Raw genomic sequence first — 18,839 nt, forward strand, 5'->3', positions numbered from 1 at the left:
GCGGGGAGAGGGAGGGCGAGCCAGCGAGCGCAGGGCGGGGAGAGGGAGGGCGAGCCAGCGAGCGCAGGGCGGGGAGAGGGAGAGGGCGGGCAAGCGAGGGCGAGGGAATGTGAGGCGGGGAGAGGGCAGGTGAGCGAGTGTGGGGCGGGGAGAGGGAGAGTGAGCGGGACAGGTCTGGGGAGGAGGCTGAGTCCGCGCTGGGCCGGGGGCAAGAGAGAGAGGGAGAAAGAGGCCAAACGAGTGAGCAAGCAGTACAGCAACAGGGCTGAGAGGTTATAATGAGGAGGGCACGAGGGGGAAGTTAATGGCAGAGACAGAGATGGGGAGAGAATCAGAATGAGGGGGAAAAGCAGGGAAAGGTGTTCAAGACAGAGGGTCTAGGTACACAACTCCCAGAAGGTTTCAAGACTGGGCTGCAAATTCATTTAGGATACTTGGCTTTATAATTGGGGGCATGGAGTACAAATGCAAGAAAGTTCTCCTAAAATCTTTATAAAACACAAGTTTGTCCTCAGCTAGAGCATCGTGCCCAACTCCAGGCCTCAATCTTTGGAAAGGGTGTCAGGCTTTGCAGAGGATGCAGAGAAGATTTTTAATAGAATGATACAGCAGGGACGAGGGACTTCAGTTATGTCAAAAGACTGGAAAAACTGGGATTGTTCTCTTCAGGGCAGAGAAGGTTAAAGGGAGATTTAACAGAGATGTGCAAAACCAGACAAAGTTTTGACAAAGCAAATAAAGAAAAACTGGAGCGCAGGGCGGAGAGAGGGAGGGCGAGCGAGCACAAGGCAGGGGAGAGGGAGGGCAAGCGAGCGCAGGACGGCAAGAGGGAGGGTGAGCGAGTGTGGGGCAGGGAGAGGGAGAGCAAGCAGGACAGGTCTGAGAAGGCTGAGTCAGCACTGGGCCTGGGGCAAGAGAGAGAGGCCGAACGAGTTTCCAGCCATCAGAGAAGTTAGCTTAAGAACCAGAGGCAGCGACATGAGAGAAAATCTTCACACCGTATTTTGGAGTAGAAGGCCTTCAAAGTAGGGGCATTAACAACTTTCAAAAGGGAATTGGATTAGTAATTGAAGTGAAAAAATTCTTGGAGCTATGGGGAAAAGACAACTCCAAAAGGCCACCAAAGGCACAACTGGCTGAAAGGATTCTTTCTATGCTGCATCATTCTGTAAGTGAGGAAGGGGAAGGAGAGAAAGGAAGAGACATAAAGACATGCACATCAAAACATTCAACATGTTTGGTTTCAAATGTGAATTAATCTCCCTATTCAGCTTTGGCACCTCAATCGTTGACTCAAACTTAATTCCCCTTTTCTGGAATATACTTGATTTCAACTCTTCCTAATTCCTGTATAAAAGCCTATCATTATTGACTTAGAGTTCTGCTTTGTCAAAATTTTCGTTTTACTTTGGTCAAAAATGATTTACCTCAATATAATTTGCTGATTGTTGCTATTAAAACAGTATCAAAATTGCACTGCCATAATACCATTAGCTAACCTGCTTTAAGTTCACTGAAAATCAGCAAAGAAGAGAATGAACTCTACCGAAGCACTACTGAATGACTGGCTGTACTGATGTTCCAATGTCATGTCTGGTTTGACAAGGAGAAGTCAATGCACGCTCAGCACAGGAGTAACCAATAAACAAACCTTCTGCATCATCCAGTAGTAGCTTGTCTGAGGAGAGATACCGCTTTGTGTATCATACCCATGCCATCTTCATCAGTTCCCTGACCTCAGCAATCACCTGTGTCAGAGTATTGTGTCTCCCCATTTCCTCCCCAGCTCAAGGTGAACGTTGGCCTGGCACACTGCTTCATGCTGACAGGATGGAGCAAGGCTGAGGAAACAATACCCAGGCAATCCACAGGAGCTTAAACCCACTCATTTGCACTGCTCGAGGAGTACAAGCTCTCTACACCAATGCGCGATAACCTACTGTTTGACAACTAACCTTTTCACAGGAACCCAAATCTTGCTTTAAGTGACTGTTAATCCATCAGCATTGGCCATTTCAAACAGTACAAACAGATCCTGTTTGTTTATATGCTGGTGCAGGTTCAGTCAGTTTTCTGAATTAATTTACATGAATAGGACAGAAAGAGGCAGAATGCTAAGGTAAGCAAACTCGTGCCAACGATTACCAACTGGGACTCAGGCCCTCCACAATCCATCCCGTGACTGCCACCTCCAGAACATTCATCTTTTTCAGAAAGTCGTTTTTGGCGTATCTTTGCATTAAACTGGGAAACCACTAGCTTTGACTAGACTAGAGCATGTGTTTATTTATTTATTATTCTTTCACAGCATGCGGGCCTTACTAACTCAGTCAGTATTTGTCACCCAGCCCTAACTGTCCTCGAGGTGGTGGTGGTGAGTTGCCTTCTAGAGGGCGAAAAGCTGCAGCATGCTACGGTGCAGAGGGACCTGGGGGTCCTTGTGCATGAGTCGCAAAAACCCAGCCTACAGGCGCAGCAGGTGATCAGGAAGGCAAATGGGATGCTGGCCTTCATAGCGAGGGGGATTGAATATAAAAGCAGGGAGGTCTTGCTGCAACTGTACAGGGCACTGGTGAGGCCGCAGCTGGAGTACTGTGTGCAGTTTTGGTTGCCGCACTTGCGCAAGGATATTTTGGCCTTGGAGGGAGTGCAGAGCAGGTTCACTAGGCTGATACCGGAGTTGAGGGGGTTGAACTATGAAGAGAGGCTGAATAGACTGGGCTTACACTCGTTGGAGTTTAGAAGGATGAGGGGGGATCTTATAGAGACGTATAAGATGATGAAGGGGATGGATAGGGTAGAGGTAGAGAGATTCTTCCCGCTCAGAAAGGACAGCAGGGCACAGCCTGACGATTGGGGGGGGGGCGGGCAGTTTAGAACAGAGTTGAGGAGGAACTTCTTCACTCAAAGGGTGGTGAATCTCTGGAATTCTCTGCCCGTTGAAGTGGTGGAGGCTACCTCGCTAAATATATTTAAGACACGGGTAGATAGGTTTTTGGTAGGCAAGGGGATTAAGGGTATGGGGAGAAAGCGGGAAAGTGGAACTGAGCCACTTCAGATCAGCCATGATCTTATTGAATGGCGGAGCAGGCTTGAGGGGCTAGATGGCCTACTCCTGCTCCTATTTCTTATGTTCTAGAGCCGCTGCAGTCTCATGTGGTGTAGGTACATCCACAGTGCTGTTAGGGAGAGAGTTTCATGATTTTGATCCAGCAACAGTGAAGGAATGGTAATATATTTCCATGTCAGGATGGGTGTGAGATTTGGAGAGGAACTTACAGGTGGTGGCATCTAGATGGAAGAGGTTGAGAGTTTGGAAGGTGCAGTCTAAAGAGCCTTGATGAGTTGCTGCAGGTGGTACATACTGCTGCTACCGTGTTGATGGTGGAAGGAGTCAATGTTTAAGATGGTTGATGGGGTGCTAATCAAGTGGGTTGTCATCCCAACTCCTCCTCCACTATTATCTTTGCTTCTTTCACCTTTGTTAATTGTATATTAAATAGAGGCTTAATTATAATCAGACAGTGGACATTAACTAGAGATTCACTTCAGCTCATATTTATCACAGCACACTGAAAACTGGATTTTAGTTGTAGGTGCATGACATGTAATGTGCATCTCTGTAAATGAAAGCATGCCAGTGTATAAAGACTGCTTATCTGTAACAGCCACGTGACTAAAAATATCAACCCACAACTGGTAAACCTGTTAGGTTATGTAACTGATAAGATCAATTTGGGGCTTTAAGGGGTTCATTCAGCTGCAGCAATTCACAGATTGGCGTACTGGAAGCCAGAACAGGATTGTAAAGAGTGGGATGATTGATGCCCCAAAGACGTTCTGATATGTTTGAAGTAACACTATCAGTTAGGTGGCAATGGTTAAACTCTACAGAGACCTACCTTTATAGTTGCATATTCTGGCTCATAATCCTCTTTCCACAGATCCTGCTCGTAGTAGTAAAGGCCATCGTTAATGACCTTACCAAACTCAGATGTCAGTTTTGCCCTGGAGACATGATTCCCTGTCCTGTCCCCACCGGGATGTTTCCTCAAATATGGAGGTGTCTGTGCCACAATCAGAATCTTGTTCACATCGCGATCATCAATTTCACAGTCAGAATCTTCATCCGACCAGTCAGTGAACGTGTTCTTGCGTCCAACCATCTGCTCCATCTCCTCATCGAACATGAAGTCTAGTTCCTCTTGCTCCTCTTGGTCCGGTTTCAGAGATGTTTGTGATTTGGGTTCCTCAGATTTCTGAAACATTCAGTCACCATAATTCTATCAAGGCTGTTATTCAAAATTCTGCATCAAGAATACAACTATATTTTGCAAATTAAAAATCCACAAGAGTAACAATTAATTCTGTATCGGCTAAGTTAATAGTCATTAAAAATAATTAAAATATACACAACGATTCCACACTTTGTATTTGGCCTCTTACAGCACAGCAAGTAAATGAGCAAACCTGGAGAAAACCCAAACCTGCATTCTCACACCTGACACCCGGCATCTGAGCTGGCACTTGTACCAGCCACCTGAGCTGACACCCGCAGGCACCCGACAACTGAGCTGACACTCATACTTGCCACCTGAGCTGGCACCCACAGATACCCGACACCTGAGCCAACACTCAGGTACCCAGCACATCGGCTGACGCTCAACTAACCTGCACCCAAGCTGACACTCAGTAACCTAGTGCCTGAGCTGACACTCGGTAACTTGGCACCTGAGCCGACACTCAGGTACCCAGCACATGGGCTGACACCATGTGCTGTGATCTTTAATTTTGCTAGGGTTCATTCATGCAACATTCAGCCAAGTATTGCCTTGATGTCAAGTACAGTAAGCCTCGCCTCTTAAGTTTAGCTGTGTTTGAACGAAGGTCTGGTGCCAGTGCAATTATTCATTACGATTATTTATTGGTAAGTAAGCACTGTTTGATAGCACTGTTGATGACAACTTTCATCTTGTTGGTGATGATTGAGGGTGGCAGTAGTTGGTCAGGTTGAATGTTTCCTGAATTTTGAGGCCAGGAAATATCTAGATAATTTCTGCTATCAGGTAACAGATGTTAGTGTTGTTGCTAGCCTTGGAGGAGGGCAAGTCTGCAGCATTAAAGTTGAGATGATAAAAATACACAAGTCTCTCAAGTCAACACCAACAGAGGTATTTCTCATTTAAGACCATAAGACATAGGAACAGAAGTAGGCCATTCAGCCCACTGAGCCAGCTCTGCAATTCAATGAGATCGTGATTGATTTGATACGATAATCCTCAACTCCACTTTCCTGTCCTATCCCAATAACTCTTGATTACACTTAATAAATCAGCTTCTAAGCCCTCTGTAGCAAAGAATTCCACAGGTTCACTACCCTTTGAGAGAAGAAATTCCCCTTTATCACTGTCTTAAATGAGCAACCCCTTACTCAAAGATTGTGTTGTCTGGTCCTGAGCCCTCCCACAAGAGGAAATAACCTCAAAATCCTTCATGTCTCCCATTCTTCTAAACTTCAATGAGTACAGGCTCAACTACTCACCCTCTTCATAAAAAAACTTCCATAACTGGGATCAACCTAGTGAACCTTCTCTGGACTGTCTCCAATGCCAGTATATCTTTGCTTAAAGGGGGCCCTTATTTTCCTTCTCTTAAATAAGGGGGCCTAAGGAACATTCACAGTATTCCTTTTTACATATGTATTTTTTAAATTATTCTGGGACATGGTCTCTACCTGCAAGATCAGTATTTACTGCTCACTCATTGCCATGCAGATGATGTGGTGGTTTTGCAGTCACACATAGGCCAGACTCAAGACGGGAAAAAAGAACAAACTCCATTTAATTCTCCTTTATCATTGTACAATGAGAATGGAGGCTGCTGACTAATTACTGCAATCAATCTCTATCAGTCAATCTATAATGGACCCAAACACAACATGAGGAAACCCCCAGTAGTGGAGAGATTTGGGAACCAGGAGTCCAAAGTCACATATTCCTCCCAAACATACTAGTCACTCTGTTGTCTCAAAGGACACAAATACTGTACCCTAAAAGCTTATCTGAAATAAATCTCTGTAATTTCTCTAAGAGTTCAGCCACAATCTAACTGAATGGCGGAGCAGGCTCAAGTGTTGAATTTGCCCACTTCATATGTTCGTAATTTGCATCTGAAAGAATCAATATGGACTACTCCCATCATCTCCCCAGTTATGGTTTGCAGACTTGCATTGAGGCTACAAATAATCAAATAGTTAAAATGGTTTATCTCCAAAATGCTTTAGGCTTTAATGTGTCACAATACAATTTGGCTGACTATGCTGTTTAACTTCTGCTGAAACTGCAGGATGTTATGTTCTATTTGACTAAACATTGCCAATACATTGTGAAATGAGATAACCAAATTAGATTTGAGATAAGGAAGTGGACAATAGAGCCAAGATGACTCGTTACATGCCTGATGGTAATCAGAGAATCATCTGTAAGGTTTGGAAAAGGTATTTTATACCTCAGGGAGAAAGAGGGTGGGGGGTAATGAATCATCTGGATCAAAGAACAAAGATCAAAGGACAACACAGCACGGGAAACAGGCCCTTCGGCCCAACAAGCCCGCGCTGCCATTTTAACATTATGAGTGCCCTCCTCTACCCATGACCTTTGTCTACACCTATTGGGGAAGATTGAGGGAAGACTAATTTAGGGACAATTTGTTACACCAATCAGCCTAAGAGCACGTTTTTTGGGATGTGGGAGGAAACCGGAGCACCTGGAGAAAACCCACGCAATCACAGGGAGATCATGCAAACTCCCACAGACACCGGCCCAAATCCACGAATCTGCACAGCAAACAGTGATAGTCACTGAGCTGTCATGTTGCCTGTCAGGCGGTTCAGTTTAAGCGTACACTAACGACGTGAAGCACTAGGCAGCTCTCGAAGCAACATCCAAGAGCAGCCATTGCACGACCCACCGCGTGTATGCCCCTTGTTGGTCAACAAGACGGACCGAATCACCTGTGAAGTAAAAGAAATCAATAAACATGCAAAAACTTAGACATTTACGGAATCCCCAGAAGCGCATAAATAAAGCAAGTGAGCCATGAAATATTTTGGAAGGTCCATAGGAATCAATTGATTCCCAGGGACGTCCCAGAGCTCCTGATCTTTATTTAGAAAAGTCTCCTGTATCCCTCCATCTCTAGTCCGCTCATGTGCCTGTCTAAGTAAGCCTTAAACAACCCCAGTGTGCCTGCCTCCACCACCCTACTTGGCAGTGCATTCCAGGCCCCCACCACCCTCTGTGTGAAAAACCTCCCTCTAACATCCGAGTTATACCTCGCCCCCCTCACCCTAAGCCCGTGGCCCCTCGTAATTATTGTTAGTGTGACTAGAAGATATAAAGATCTTTATATAAAAGGAAAATACTTCAAATGCTGGAATGAAAACAGAAAATGCTGGAAAATCGCAGGTCTGACAGCATCTGCGGTGAGAGAATATAGCTCTGATGAAGGGTTTGGCTCTATTCCCTCTCCACACATGCTGTCAGACCTGCTGCGATTTTCCAGCATTTTCTGATTTTGTTGAATAAAGATCTTCAGTTTTCCTTCACAGTGTGATATGGTTTATTTTCCTGTACATTTACTCCTTAGAGACACTGTGGAAAGACATGGGTAAACACAGCATAAAGATTAACGTGCAAACCATACATGATGTCAAATCTAAATAAATAATCATGAAAAGTGTATTACGATCTAAGAAGTAGGGACAGGAGGAGGGGCATTTGGCCCATCAAGCCTGCTCACCGTCTTAAGATGAGGCTTTGGTTGAAATTATCTTGTTCCTTCAGAATCCTAAAATGAGCAAACCTCATCTCTCAACCTCTCCTCCAGGAAGGCCAGGCCAAATTTACATAGTTTCATTTATAATCCAATCTCTACATCATTCTGGTTGCTTTCTTTTGCATCATTTCAATAGTGCAATATTCTCTGTACTGTAATGTACACAACTTTTTAGGAATGGTCACACCAGTAATTTATAAAGTGGCATGATTACTTCACTAAAGTATCTCATTCAATATTCATCCTTTATAATTAAACAGTTGATTTGCCTTCTTCAATACCACCATGTTATACTATTTCCATTTATTGACAATCAGAACACCAGATCTTCCACTTTTTGGTCATATGTTTTTCCACTTAAATAGCAGTCTCTTCCTGGACTTTTGGTCCTTACTCTAAGAACAGCAGATTTCAATCCCTAAAGGAAAGTCCTGAATGAATTGAGTTTTTCAAACAATCCAACAGCTGATAGCCATTTTAAGTAAGGTCAACATTTTATTTCTAGATTTTTAAAGAAGTTCCGATTTGCAAACTGGTGGGATTTGAATCCAAATTCCCTGGATTGCTAATCTAAGTTACGGCAAACCTGTATCAAAGGCTAGTGCGGCCTCAGTTGGAGCAATGTGTTCTGTTCTGCCCACTACTTTTTAGGAAACATATGAAGGTTTTAGAGAGGGTGCAGAAAAAGTTTACAAGAATGGTTCCAGATATGAGGAACCTCAGCTACATAGGTAGATTGGAGAGGTTTGAGATGGTTCTCCTTGGAGAAGAGAATGGTGAGAGGAATGCACTGCCTGGAAGTGTGGTGGAGGCAGATTCAATTCAAGAGGCCATTTGATAGTTACTTGAGTAGATCTACTCAGGGGTACAGGGAAAAGATGTGGGAATGGCACTAAGCCATAATTGCTCATTTGGAGAGGCGGTGCAGACATGATGGGCCAAATAACCTCTTTCTGTGCCGTGACAATTCTGTGATTTGACAGACAAATTCAAAATAGGTAAGGAAAAACTGGTCCCATTGGTAGAAAATTTGAGAAAAGAAATTTTCTCAGTTGAGAAAGAGAAAGAGTAATTTAAGGTAATTGCAACAAAGCAATGGATACATGAGAAAAAACTATTTTAAAAACAGTATATGGTTAGGACTTGGAATAAGAGTTTGGTGGAGGAAGTTTCAATTGAGGTATTCAAGAGGAAATTGGATTGTTAGCTGAAATAGCAGCATTTGCAGGGCTAAATGAAGAAAGCAGTGAGTGATAGATACTAAGTGAATTACTCCTATAGTGCCAGCATCGACACAAAAACCAAATTACCATGCCCATTAGGTTAGTGCTGATGGAAGTTAAACTCTGCTCTAACACCAGCAATGCTGTAGAAGGCAACAATCCATTGATCACATGCACAGAGATGGAGGATAAACCGCGAATGGGGCCACAAAAGGGGGCGGTTTGGTCCAATATGGCTGCAGGACCCTTAAGGGTTTGGAGGAAGGAGCAAGGATAAAAATAGCAGGACTTGTTTTCTTTACTTAATTCATATGAGCAGTATTTTAAAGACAGCATTTCTTACCCACCCCCAATTGCCTTTGGGAAGGTGGTGGTGAGCATCCTTCATGAACTGCTGCAACAGAGACAAGACCTGATGGGAAGGAAGAGAGTTAAATGACCCTGAGAGAAGGAAGAGCTCAAGACTAACCTTTGGTTTTGCAGGAGCTGGCCGATGCCGTTTTTTCACTTCTATCCATGTGTCAGAATCCAGGTCTGGAAGGCTGGTAGAAAGGCCTTTTGGCAAAGTCTTCAAGTTGCTGGGCTCCTCAGTCTTGGAACCTGCAGCACTTCCTGCTCGAGGAGATCCTGGTGCTGACTCTTCAACAGAAAGAGAGAGAGAGAGAGAAATAAGTTATGCCCTGCCGTATACAGTGCCACATCAACTGAAAATCCATTAGCCCACACTATCCACACCATTGATCACCATCTAATATGACACATACCCCAACGATCACCTACCAAATGCCAATACTCACCAGTTTGCTTTTTGTAAGTCTGCCCTGGAATGAATTCTGGGCAATTCAGTAAACGTGTGAAGTCCGTCTCTGGGAGAGGCCATTTTTCAGGGTTTTCCTTTTTTCGGATTTTCTTGTCCACCACTTCCACCTCAGTGCTGTCCTTCAAGGCCTGGGGAACACAACAATTCTGTTTGAGAACGACAATCGGACTGAGAACTTGAAATTATGCTAAACAAACAAACTTTAGAAATTACTGACCAGGCAGCATACATGCATAATGTTGTCAATCCTTCCTCTATTATAAATATTCCCCATTTCAACTGCCTAGCCACAATGCCCTCTGCTTACTATTCTAATGTAGCCACAGTAGCAGTGCTTTATCCAGCCCGAGGCTACATTTTTATATCGCTACAACTCTTTAATCAGCCAGAGGGAGGAACCTGACTCCAGAAGCAGTGATGACTCGCTCTGCGGCCATGACAGTAAGGGAGGTAAAATTTATTCCTATTAAGCAAAAAAACCGGACAATGCAAGACTGTAGTTACCAACAAGAAATCCTGAATGGAGTGAGCAAGCTGGAGAACTAATAAACATTATGACAGACCTCCAAGATGAGATTGACGTCAGTGGTTAATGCCTGGACACGGTGAAAACCTCCAATTAACGAGACCGGCAGGAATCCGTCAGCATCCATTTTTCTTCTCAGAAAAAAGTCTCTTTCCAAGTTATCCAGGCTAAAGTAGTACTCGCTAAAACGAAAAAAAGAGATGAATATATATCATAATTAGAGTCAAAGTACACACTGTACTTGGGGGGAGGGAGGAAACAAACAGCAGATGGGAGGTGGGGGGGGCGCGTGGAGTGAGTGGGGAGGCATGTAGCGAACAGAAGGGCAGACACGGGAGGAGGAGGAAGCCCCTGGATTACTAACCCAGTAACTAAGCACTGGAGTGGGACCAGTGTTCAAGTGGAAAGGATGAGCAGGGCTTTGTCAGGATTTCCGACTAGTATAGAGGAGGATAGTTGGGGGTTATCTGGTAAAAATAATTGATGCCTAGAAATAAATGAAATGCAAGATGAGAGTAAATATTAGATCAAACTGAGGAATTAGGTTAACTTAAACAGTCAAAGAACAGGTACAATTATAGGGCATAAGTTTAAGAACATAAGAACTAGGAGCAGGAATAGGCCATCTGGTCCCTCGAGCCTGCTCTGCCATTCAAAAAGATCATGGCTGATCTTTTTGGGGACTCAGCTCCACTTACCCGCCCGCTTACCCTAATCCATTAATTCCTTTACTATGCAAAGATTTATCAATCCTTGCCTTAAAAACATTCAATGAGGTAGCCTCAACTGCTTCATTGGGCAGGGAGTTCACAGATTCCGAACCTTTTGTGTGGACAAGTTCCTCCTCAACTCAGTCCTAAATCTGCTTCCCCTTATTGTGAGGCTATGCCCCCTAGTTCTAGTTTCACCCGCCAGTGGAAACAATTGCCCTGCTTCTATTCCCTTGTGTGTTTCTATAAGATCTCTCCTCATTCTTCTGAATTCCAAAGAGTATAGCCCAGTCTACTCAGTCTCTCCTCATAAGTCAACCCTCTCAACTCTGGAATCAACCTAGTGAATCTCCTCTGCACCCCCTCCAGTGCCAGTATATCTTTTCTCAAGTAAGGAGACCAAAACTGTACACAATATTCCAGGTGTGGCTTCATCAGCACCTTACACAGCTGCAACATAATCTCACTGTTTTTAAACTCCATCCCTCTCACAATGAAGGACAAAATTCCATCTGCCTTCTTACTTACCTGCTGCACCTGCAAACCAATACCTTGTGATTCCTGCACAAGGGCACCCAGGTCCCTCTGCACAGCAGCATGCTGCAATTTTTTACCATTTAAGTAATAGTCCATTTTGCTGTTATTCCTACCAAAATGGATGATCTCACATTTACCAACACTACTCCATCTGCCAGACCCTTGCCCATTCACTCAGACTATCTATATCCCTTTGCAGACTTCTAGCGTCCTCTGCACACTTTGCTCTGCCACCCACCTTAGTGTCATCTGCGAATTTTGACACTACACTTGGTCCCCAACTCCAAATCATCTACGTAAATCGTAAACAATTGCAGTCCCAACACCGATCCCTGAGCCACACCACTAGTCACTGATCGCCAACTAGAAAAACACCCGTTTACCGTCACTCTCTGTTTTTTGTTAGTTAACCAATCCTCTATCTATACTAATACATTACCCATAACACTGTGCACCTTCATCTTATATAGCAGTCTTTGGTGCGGCAACTTGTCAAATGCCTTCTGGAAGTCCAGATACACCACATCCACAGGTTCCCCATTGTCCACTGCACATGTAATGTTTAAAATGATTGCTAAAAATAAAGTGATGGGGACATTTCATAAAAACAAATTTTGGTCTCCATATTATACAAAGGTCAGAGGTACTGTAGAAACTGCAAAAACAGATTCACAAGGATGCTAACAGAACTGAGAGGATACACCCATGACGGACATTTTTCTCTAGGAAAGAGAAGGATGAAGGATGATGAGGTATTCAAAAGTATAAACAGACGTTGTTAGGGTAGACATTCTTGTGAGAGAATTCAAAACTAGAAGGCATAAATATAAGACAGTCACAAAAAATCCAATAGAAAATTCAGGGAAACTTCTTTGCTCCTAGACATTTTGCTAAGAAGCAATTATCCAAGTGCCAGGACATGACAGGGTTCAAAGAATTCCAATGTAGAGCTTGGGTGCTGGTATAACAACAGTGGAGCAGTGAGGTGACTAAATGTCAGCTGAATTAGATCATGTAACCATGCTGCCTGAAGCTGAATGTTGACACTGCTCAGGCACATAGCTCGTGCTTACAGAAACCTACAGTTCCATAGTCAAGATAAGCTGCAGGCAACAGGTCAGGGTTCATACGCAGTGGACTATGACACTCCTTCACTTTCTGCTGTAAACGGGATCAACAGAAAGCTTCTGGGTTCCGACATAACCACACTGACTTCAAAAGTTCACTTGGCAACAGCACCTCTCCGAGCAGTGATTAAATTAAAAGCCATGTATTACAAGCTACAAGCACTGCACAAATCCACGGTGCACTAAGGCAAATCACATCACATCTCCAACAGCCAGTACTAGCTGTTTCCAAACATTGTTTGGCTGCTTGTTGCAGACAGGTCAACTTAAAAACCAATTGAGAGAAACCCTTCAGGCCACAAGTTGAAACCCACACATCCAGAGAGAGCAGGAACTCAGTGGCAGTGATTGATTATTCACAATGGTTCTGTTACTGGAACAGTACTGCCACTACAGAAGTTTAAGAACTTATAGACATTTAAATTTAGAAAAGTTGGAAACAAAATGCTCTCAGTAAAGTGACAACGTCATAAAAAGCCAACTGCTTTTCAGACAAAGAGATCCGCCAACCTCACCCAATCTGATTTTTATGTAACTCTAGTACCACACCAATGTGGTTAACACTTAACTGTCCTCTGAAGCCGCTCAATATATCAAACAGCTTGCATGAAATCTAGTACCCGAGATTCAAAAAGACAGCTCACCACTACCTTTTCAGAGATGGGCATTAAATGCCATCCTTGCCAGTGATGCTGTGAGAGCACACATGCATAACTGATTATTTAATACAAATACTAAGTCTTCTCTTTTCTAATGTGGAATCCAGCCAGGGAATAAGAGATGTTGGAACATGCCTAACAAGCAGAAAACCATGGTACTTACATCTGTTTCTTGATGTAGTCTTTGAGCAGTTTTTTGTCCATTGTGTACAGCTCTGCACTGCTCTGATTGTCATAATAATAGATGATATCACTGCCAAATTTCGGCCTGTACAATCCATCATTATTATCGGTGTTTGTATTGTAGGTGTAATGGTAATCAAAGTGAGCTACAAGCAAAAACAGCATGCGTTAGATGTCAGTTAAGAATCTACCAAAGGTCAGTGTCTTTCAGTGTACATGAAGCAGCTGGGAGATTAGAGATGCAAATACACATTAACTTATGTCTGCCATACCTTTTCCATCAGCTTCGAAAATGAAGTGAGTGGTCAGGCAGTATTGGTAGCAGACCAAGAATGAATAAACTGTTTAGCCCCACTTATCAAAGGCAAGGAATGCTCATTTCACAGCAACGTGCTGTTTGGCTCCATGCTCAGCTTTGCATCTTCCACTGAAGATCATCCAGATCACATTGTATTCTGTTCTGCATCCTTATTCAATCCACCTGGGGCATTCATTCCAGATTGGTTAAGTTTATCGCTCATCTTAGATCAATTATCTCTCGAATAGATATAAGATCTACCAATCTTGTCAAAGACTATTGGTAAATGCATTGTGCAATGTTACACAGAGCAGTGCAGATCATGAGGCCCCCAAGCATAATCCTGTTTCTGTACTCTTAGCTGATCTCAGCTGGGATAAATGAACTATGCTCTACTTGGAATGACAGTAATTCTTGGATAGAGGGTGGTGGAAAATTAGCAAAGCTCCCATTGCCTGAAAGTTAGCCTGATTCTGTGGTGGCACGTCTCTTAGCCAGAAAATCAGAGATTGTAGCTCCTATCCAGGAATAATGCAGGCTGGAACGTCAGTACAGTGGCGGGGAGTGCTGTGTTATAACAGGTCTGCCCTTCAGAAGCCATTTTTTGTGTGTTATTTTTAAGCTCAGCTGAATGTTAAACAATCACATGACAATTGTGAAGAGGAGCATGGATTCACTTGGTGTCTGGGTCAAAATTCCTGCTCAGCCAACAAAATGACACAAATTCCAATGATCTGCTCTCTGAATCCTATCACCCTGGAGCGCAGATCTTAGCCGGAGTGCTTTGTAACAGAATCAACAAGAAAAACAACACTGAAGGATCTCCCAGAGATTTATCAGCATTCGTAGTTGATGTGAAAACTAACTTGCGGCTAATCTGCTCCGGTGTAAAGCCTCTTTCATCTACGTGTAAAGATGGCACAGTGGTTAGCACTGCTGCCTCACAGTGCCAGGGCCCTGGGTTCAATTCCCATTCTAGTCACTGTGTGGGGTTTGCACATTCTCCCCACGTCTGGTGGGTTTCCTCAGGTGCTCCAATTTCTTCCCACAATCCAAAAAATGTGGTCAGGTGGACTGGTCATGCTAAATTCTCCGTGTATCCAAACTGGCGCTGGAGTGTGGTGATTAAGAGATTTTCACAGTAACTTCATTGCAGTGTTAATGTAAGCCTATTTGTGACTAATAAATAAAACTTTAAAGAGCCTTCAATTCCCATCCACTGTGCAATATGCCTCAAGCATCCGACACAATTGCCGTAATGGCTGCATGCTAACTTTACTGGAAAGGCCATGGATTCACTACGTCAGTTACCACTCATTAAATCAAACTTACTTTAAACATCACATAGCAGCACTAATAATAGCCAGTACCAAGGTGAATACTAAGTTGAATAGAAGGAAGACAAATACTGTGTCCCCTGGTAATCAAGGGATTGGAAAGTGCAACTGAATTTCAGGTGATATCATTCTGGTTCAGAACATTTGCAGCACAAAGGCCAGTTTCACCACATCACGTACAGCGAGAAGCACCTCTGCCACGACCCCTCCCCCGGCCACGTCCACGTCCTCGCCCCCTGAAGCCCCCTCGGATTGTGCCACCCTCGCTTTTCACGCTGGAAATCTCATCTCGGTCTTCCCTCCAATCCCGGGAGTCGTGCTTCTCATCACGATGGTAACCTGAAAAAACGAAAGCATAGAGAAACGGTTACACACTAACCCGCAACATCAGCTAAATATCTCTCAATATCTTCTTAAAACAAAATTTAGCTCAGAGTACCCTTCCAACCTCTTGAGCATCTAATAGTTGCCATAAATATGCCAGGTTACCCTCCCTCCCCCCGCAAAGCTTTTCAGCCAAAAACTGAGCTTTCTGTAGTACCAATGGTGCATCTAGGCTATTGGCAGATGAGTATTTGTAGTATTGCCAGGTGAGATGGAGTGCCCCTGGTACTGGTGGGTGAGTCTTGAGCAGTTCCTTGTGGATTATGCTGCATTGTACCAGATTCTGCTGTGATTCGAACGCCTGAGAATTACTGACAGTAAACTTGACTTTCGACTACAGTCCTTCATTGTCCTCCACCCCCGCACTAAGCTCAAAAGCATGATTTGCATCTTTCAAAAAATAAATCCATTAGCAGGAAAAGGGGCCTGAGGCTCAGCTGAGAAAGCTACCATCAGTCACCAGTCAGCACTGTAACTGTAAACTGTCAAGTGTGACAAACCTTTTGAGTCGTTCCTATTGTTGACTGGCGGTCGCAGAGGCTCCGTCTGGGGTCGTGAGTTGCTGCGAGATGCTGGCTTGTCCTGTGTACCCTCCGATTTTACATCCAATTGTAGCGGGACCCACTTCTGCTTGTACCCTGAACATAAAGTGGGGAAGTGTTAACAGGTCTGCTCAAGGTATTAGGCAGACAGCTCCACAGCATGTCATAGCCCTAAACAGTAGAGGTTAAACTTGGCACAGAAAATATCTAGGGGAATATGATTTTTTTTTAAAATGACAGCCAATATCTATGATCTGGAATGTACTATCTGCGAGGTTGGCGGAAGTAGATTTAATGGTAACTTACAAAAGGAACCTGGGTAAATAATTGGAAAGGAATATCTTCAGAACTAACAGTGGGGGAAAGGGACTAATTAGACAGCTGTTCCAGAGAGCCGGCACAGGCATGGCAGGCTATTTAACCTCTTATTCTTTTCTGATTCTATGAATTAATTTAAAAGAATTGGTAATGATGTAGTCAAACCAAACAAGACATGTTTCATCACTAATTTTATAGTCTGAGGCTCGGGGCTGAAGCAGAAACAACCTGATTGATAGGTTAGCAGGAATAGCCAAAACTGTTTCGCTAGTGGGCATGAAGCATTGACACCAACAAAGCAGGTCTGCACAGTTCCACATTTCTCAACTATTAGCATATAAAATTAATTAAACTCAAAGCCCTCCAGAAATATTGCCCATTTGGCACAGGGTAAGAGTGCGTATAGAAAGGGCACTAAAACATTCTACTCCTACTCCTCATTAGTATGTTTGCATTCTGCATAATGGTTTGAGCCACAGAATCACATCCGTCTTTCTCCACTCGTTTTGTAAAATGATACAGCATACAAGAAGATCATTGTGCACATCAAGGCTGTACCTGCTCTTTGAAAGAGCTAGCCTAGGAATCTCATTCTCCTTTTCTTTCCCCACAGTCCTGCAAATTTACCCTTCCAAAAATTTATCCAAATCCCTTTGAAAAATTACCACCAAATCGACTTCAATCATCCTTTCAAGCACTGCATTCCAGGTCACAACTTGCTGTTAAAAAAAACCTCATCCCCTTTCGTTCTTTTGTGAATCTCCTTGAATCTGTCTCCTCTGGTTAATGACCCTGCCTGCCAAGGGAAACAGTTTCTCTTTATTTAGTCTTGAAAACGCTTCATGAATTCGAATGCCTCTAGCAGATTCTTCTCTTAAGCTTCACTGCTCTAAGGAGTTACTTAGTTGGCTTAAGTTTCATCTGCCATGCATTGAATCAATTCATCAGTCTACATCTTCCTGAATTCCCATACTATATTCCTCACTGCATTTGAGTTTCATGTCATCTGCAAACTTACATCCTCTGTACCATGGTCCAAGTCATTAATATAAAATAAAAGCAGCGGCCCCAACTAAACTACTGATGCATCAATAAATACCTGTTCATCGCCACTATTTTCTGTCCTTTAGCCAATTGTGTATCCGCATTGCCAGCAGCCTTTCAATCCTATGGGCTTGTAATTTTGCTAACCAGTCATTTTCTTAAAAGATTAATTTGCTCACAAGATACGAGCATAGAAGGTTAGACTGGCATTTACTGCTCATCATAGTATTATGTTGAACTTTGTCAACGTACACATTAACCACCCCTCCCTCATCAACCCTGTTATTTCATCAAACTGCTCAATCAAGTTAACTGAACACAATTTTGCATTAACAAACATGTGTTAGTATTCATTCACTGGCCCACATGCTTCCAAATATTATTTCGTTTTATCCCAATTATCTTTAAAAACATCCCTAATGATTTGAGGCCTTAGTTTCTGGATATGCAGCCCCCTACCATTTAAAAAAATCTTGGGTGCAAATATTTCGCATTTCACCAGTCCTCTGGTACTATCTCCATCGTAAGAAGTTTCACAACACCAGGTTAAAGTCTAACCAGTTTATTCAATAGTAATCCCACAAGCTTTCAGAAACGGTGTTCCTTCGTCAGGAACCTTCCACACACCTGACAAAGGAACACCGTTTCCGAAAGCTTGTGGGATTACTATCAAATAAACAGGTTGGACTTTAACCTGGTGTTGTGAGACCTTGTCCCAGTCCAACGCCGGCATCTCTACATCATGACTATCTCCATATCCAAAGAGAGACAAAAGATTGTGGGTTATGGCCTCCACAATTTTCACCCTTACCATACCATCAATTACCTAGGATGCATTCCATCAAGATCAGGTGACTCGTCTACATTGCTGACCTTTAAGCACTACTTCTGTCTATTTTTATCCTACCCAATATTGATATCATCTCCTCTGTTACTGTTAGGTGAGCAACATCCCCTTTTCCAGTGAAGCACTCAAACTAATCAGCCCCACCCTTCTTTGAACTAACCCCTTATATGTTTATGAAATAATTTTGGGTTCTCTTTTGTTAGCCGCTAGCTAGTCTCATACTGTATTTTTGCCCCTCATTCCCATTTTTACATCTCCTCCGTACTTTCTGCATTCAGCTCTATTGTTATAAAAAATCTATTTGGATTTTTCATAAGCCTCCTTCATCTGTCACATTTTTATATCCATATCATTTATTATTCAAAGAGCTCTAGCTTGGGATGCACTTCTTGTTCTCCTCCCACGCATGGTGTGGACTTCTGGGTTATAAACTGGGTTTAAAATGACA

The 18,839-nt window shown here is 43.3% G+C and overlaps 1 protein-coding gene across 1 annotated transcript in view; it reads right to left on the reverse strand.

Annotated features, from left to right (window-relative positions):
• The window catches only part of larp1 (La ribonucleoprotein 1, translational regulator), a 120,602-nt gene that overhangs the window by 27,056 nt on the left and 74,707 nt on the right, over window positions 1–18,839 (reverse strand). The window contains 7 exon segments of the mRNA XM_080201303.1: window positions 3,903–4,259; window positions 9,529–9,698; window positions 9,857–10,007; window positions 10,443–10,587; window positions 13,602–13,767; window positions 15,437–15,595; window positions 16,141–16,278. Coding sequence (XP_080057429.1) covers window positions 3,903–4,259; window positions 9,529–9,698; window positions 9,857–10,007; window positions 10,443–10,587; window positions 13,602–13,767; window positions 15,437–15,595; window positions 16,141–16,278 — 1,286 coding nt within the window.

Source organism: Carcharhinus amblyrhynchos, chromosome 13 (genome assembly GCF_965287045.1).
Source record: "Carcharhinus amblyrhynchos chromosome 13, sCarAmb.v2.hapA, whole genome shotgun sequence".
NCBI classification, from domain to species: Eukaryota; Metazoa; Chordata; class Chondrichthyes; order Carcharhiniformes; family Carcharhinidae; genus Carcharhinus; species Carcharhinus amblyrhynchos.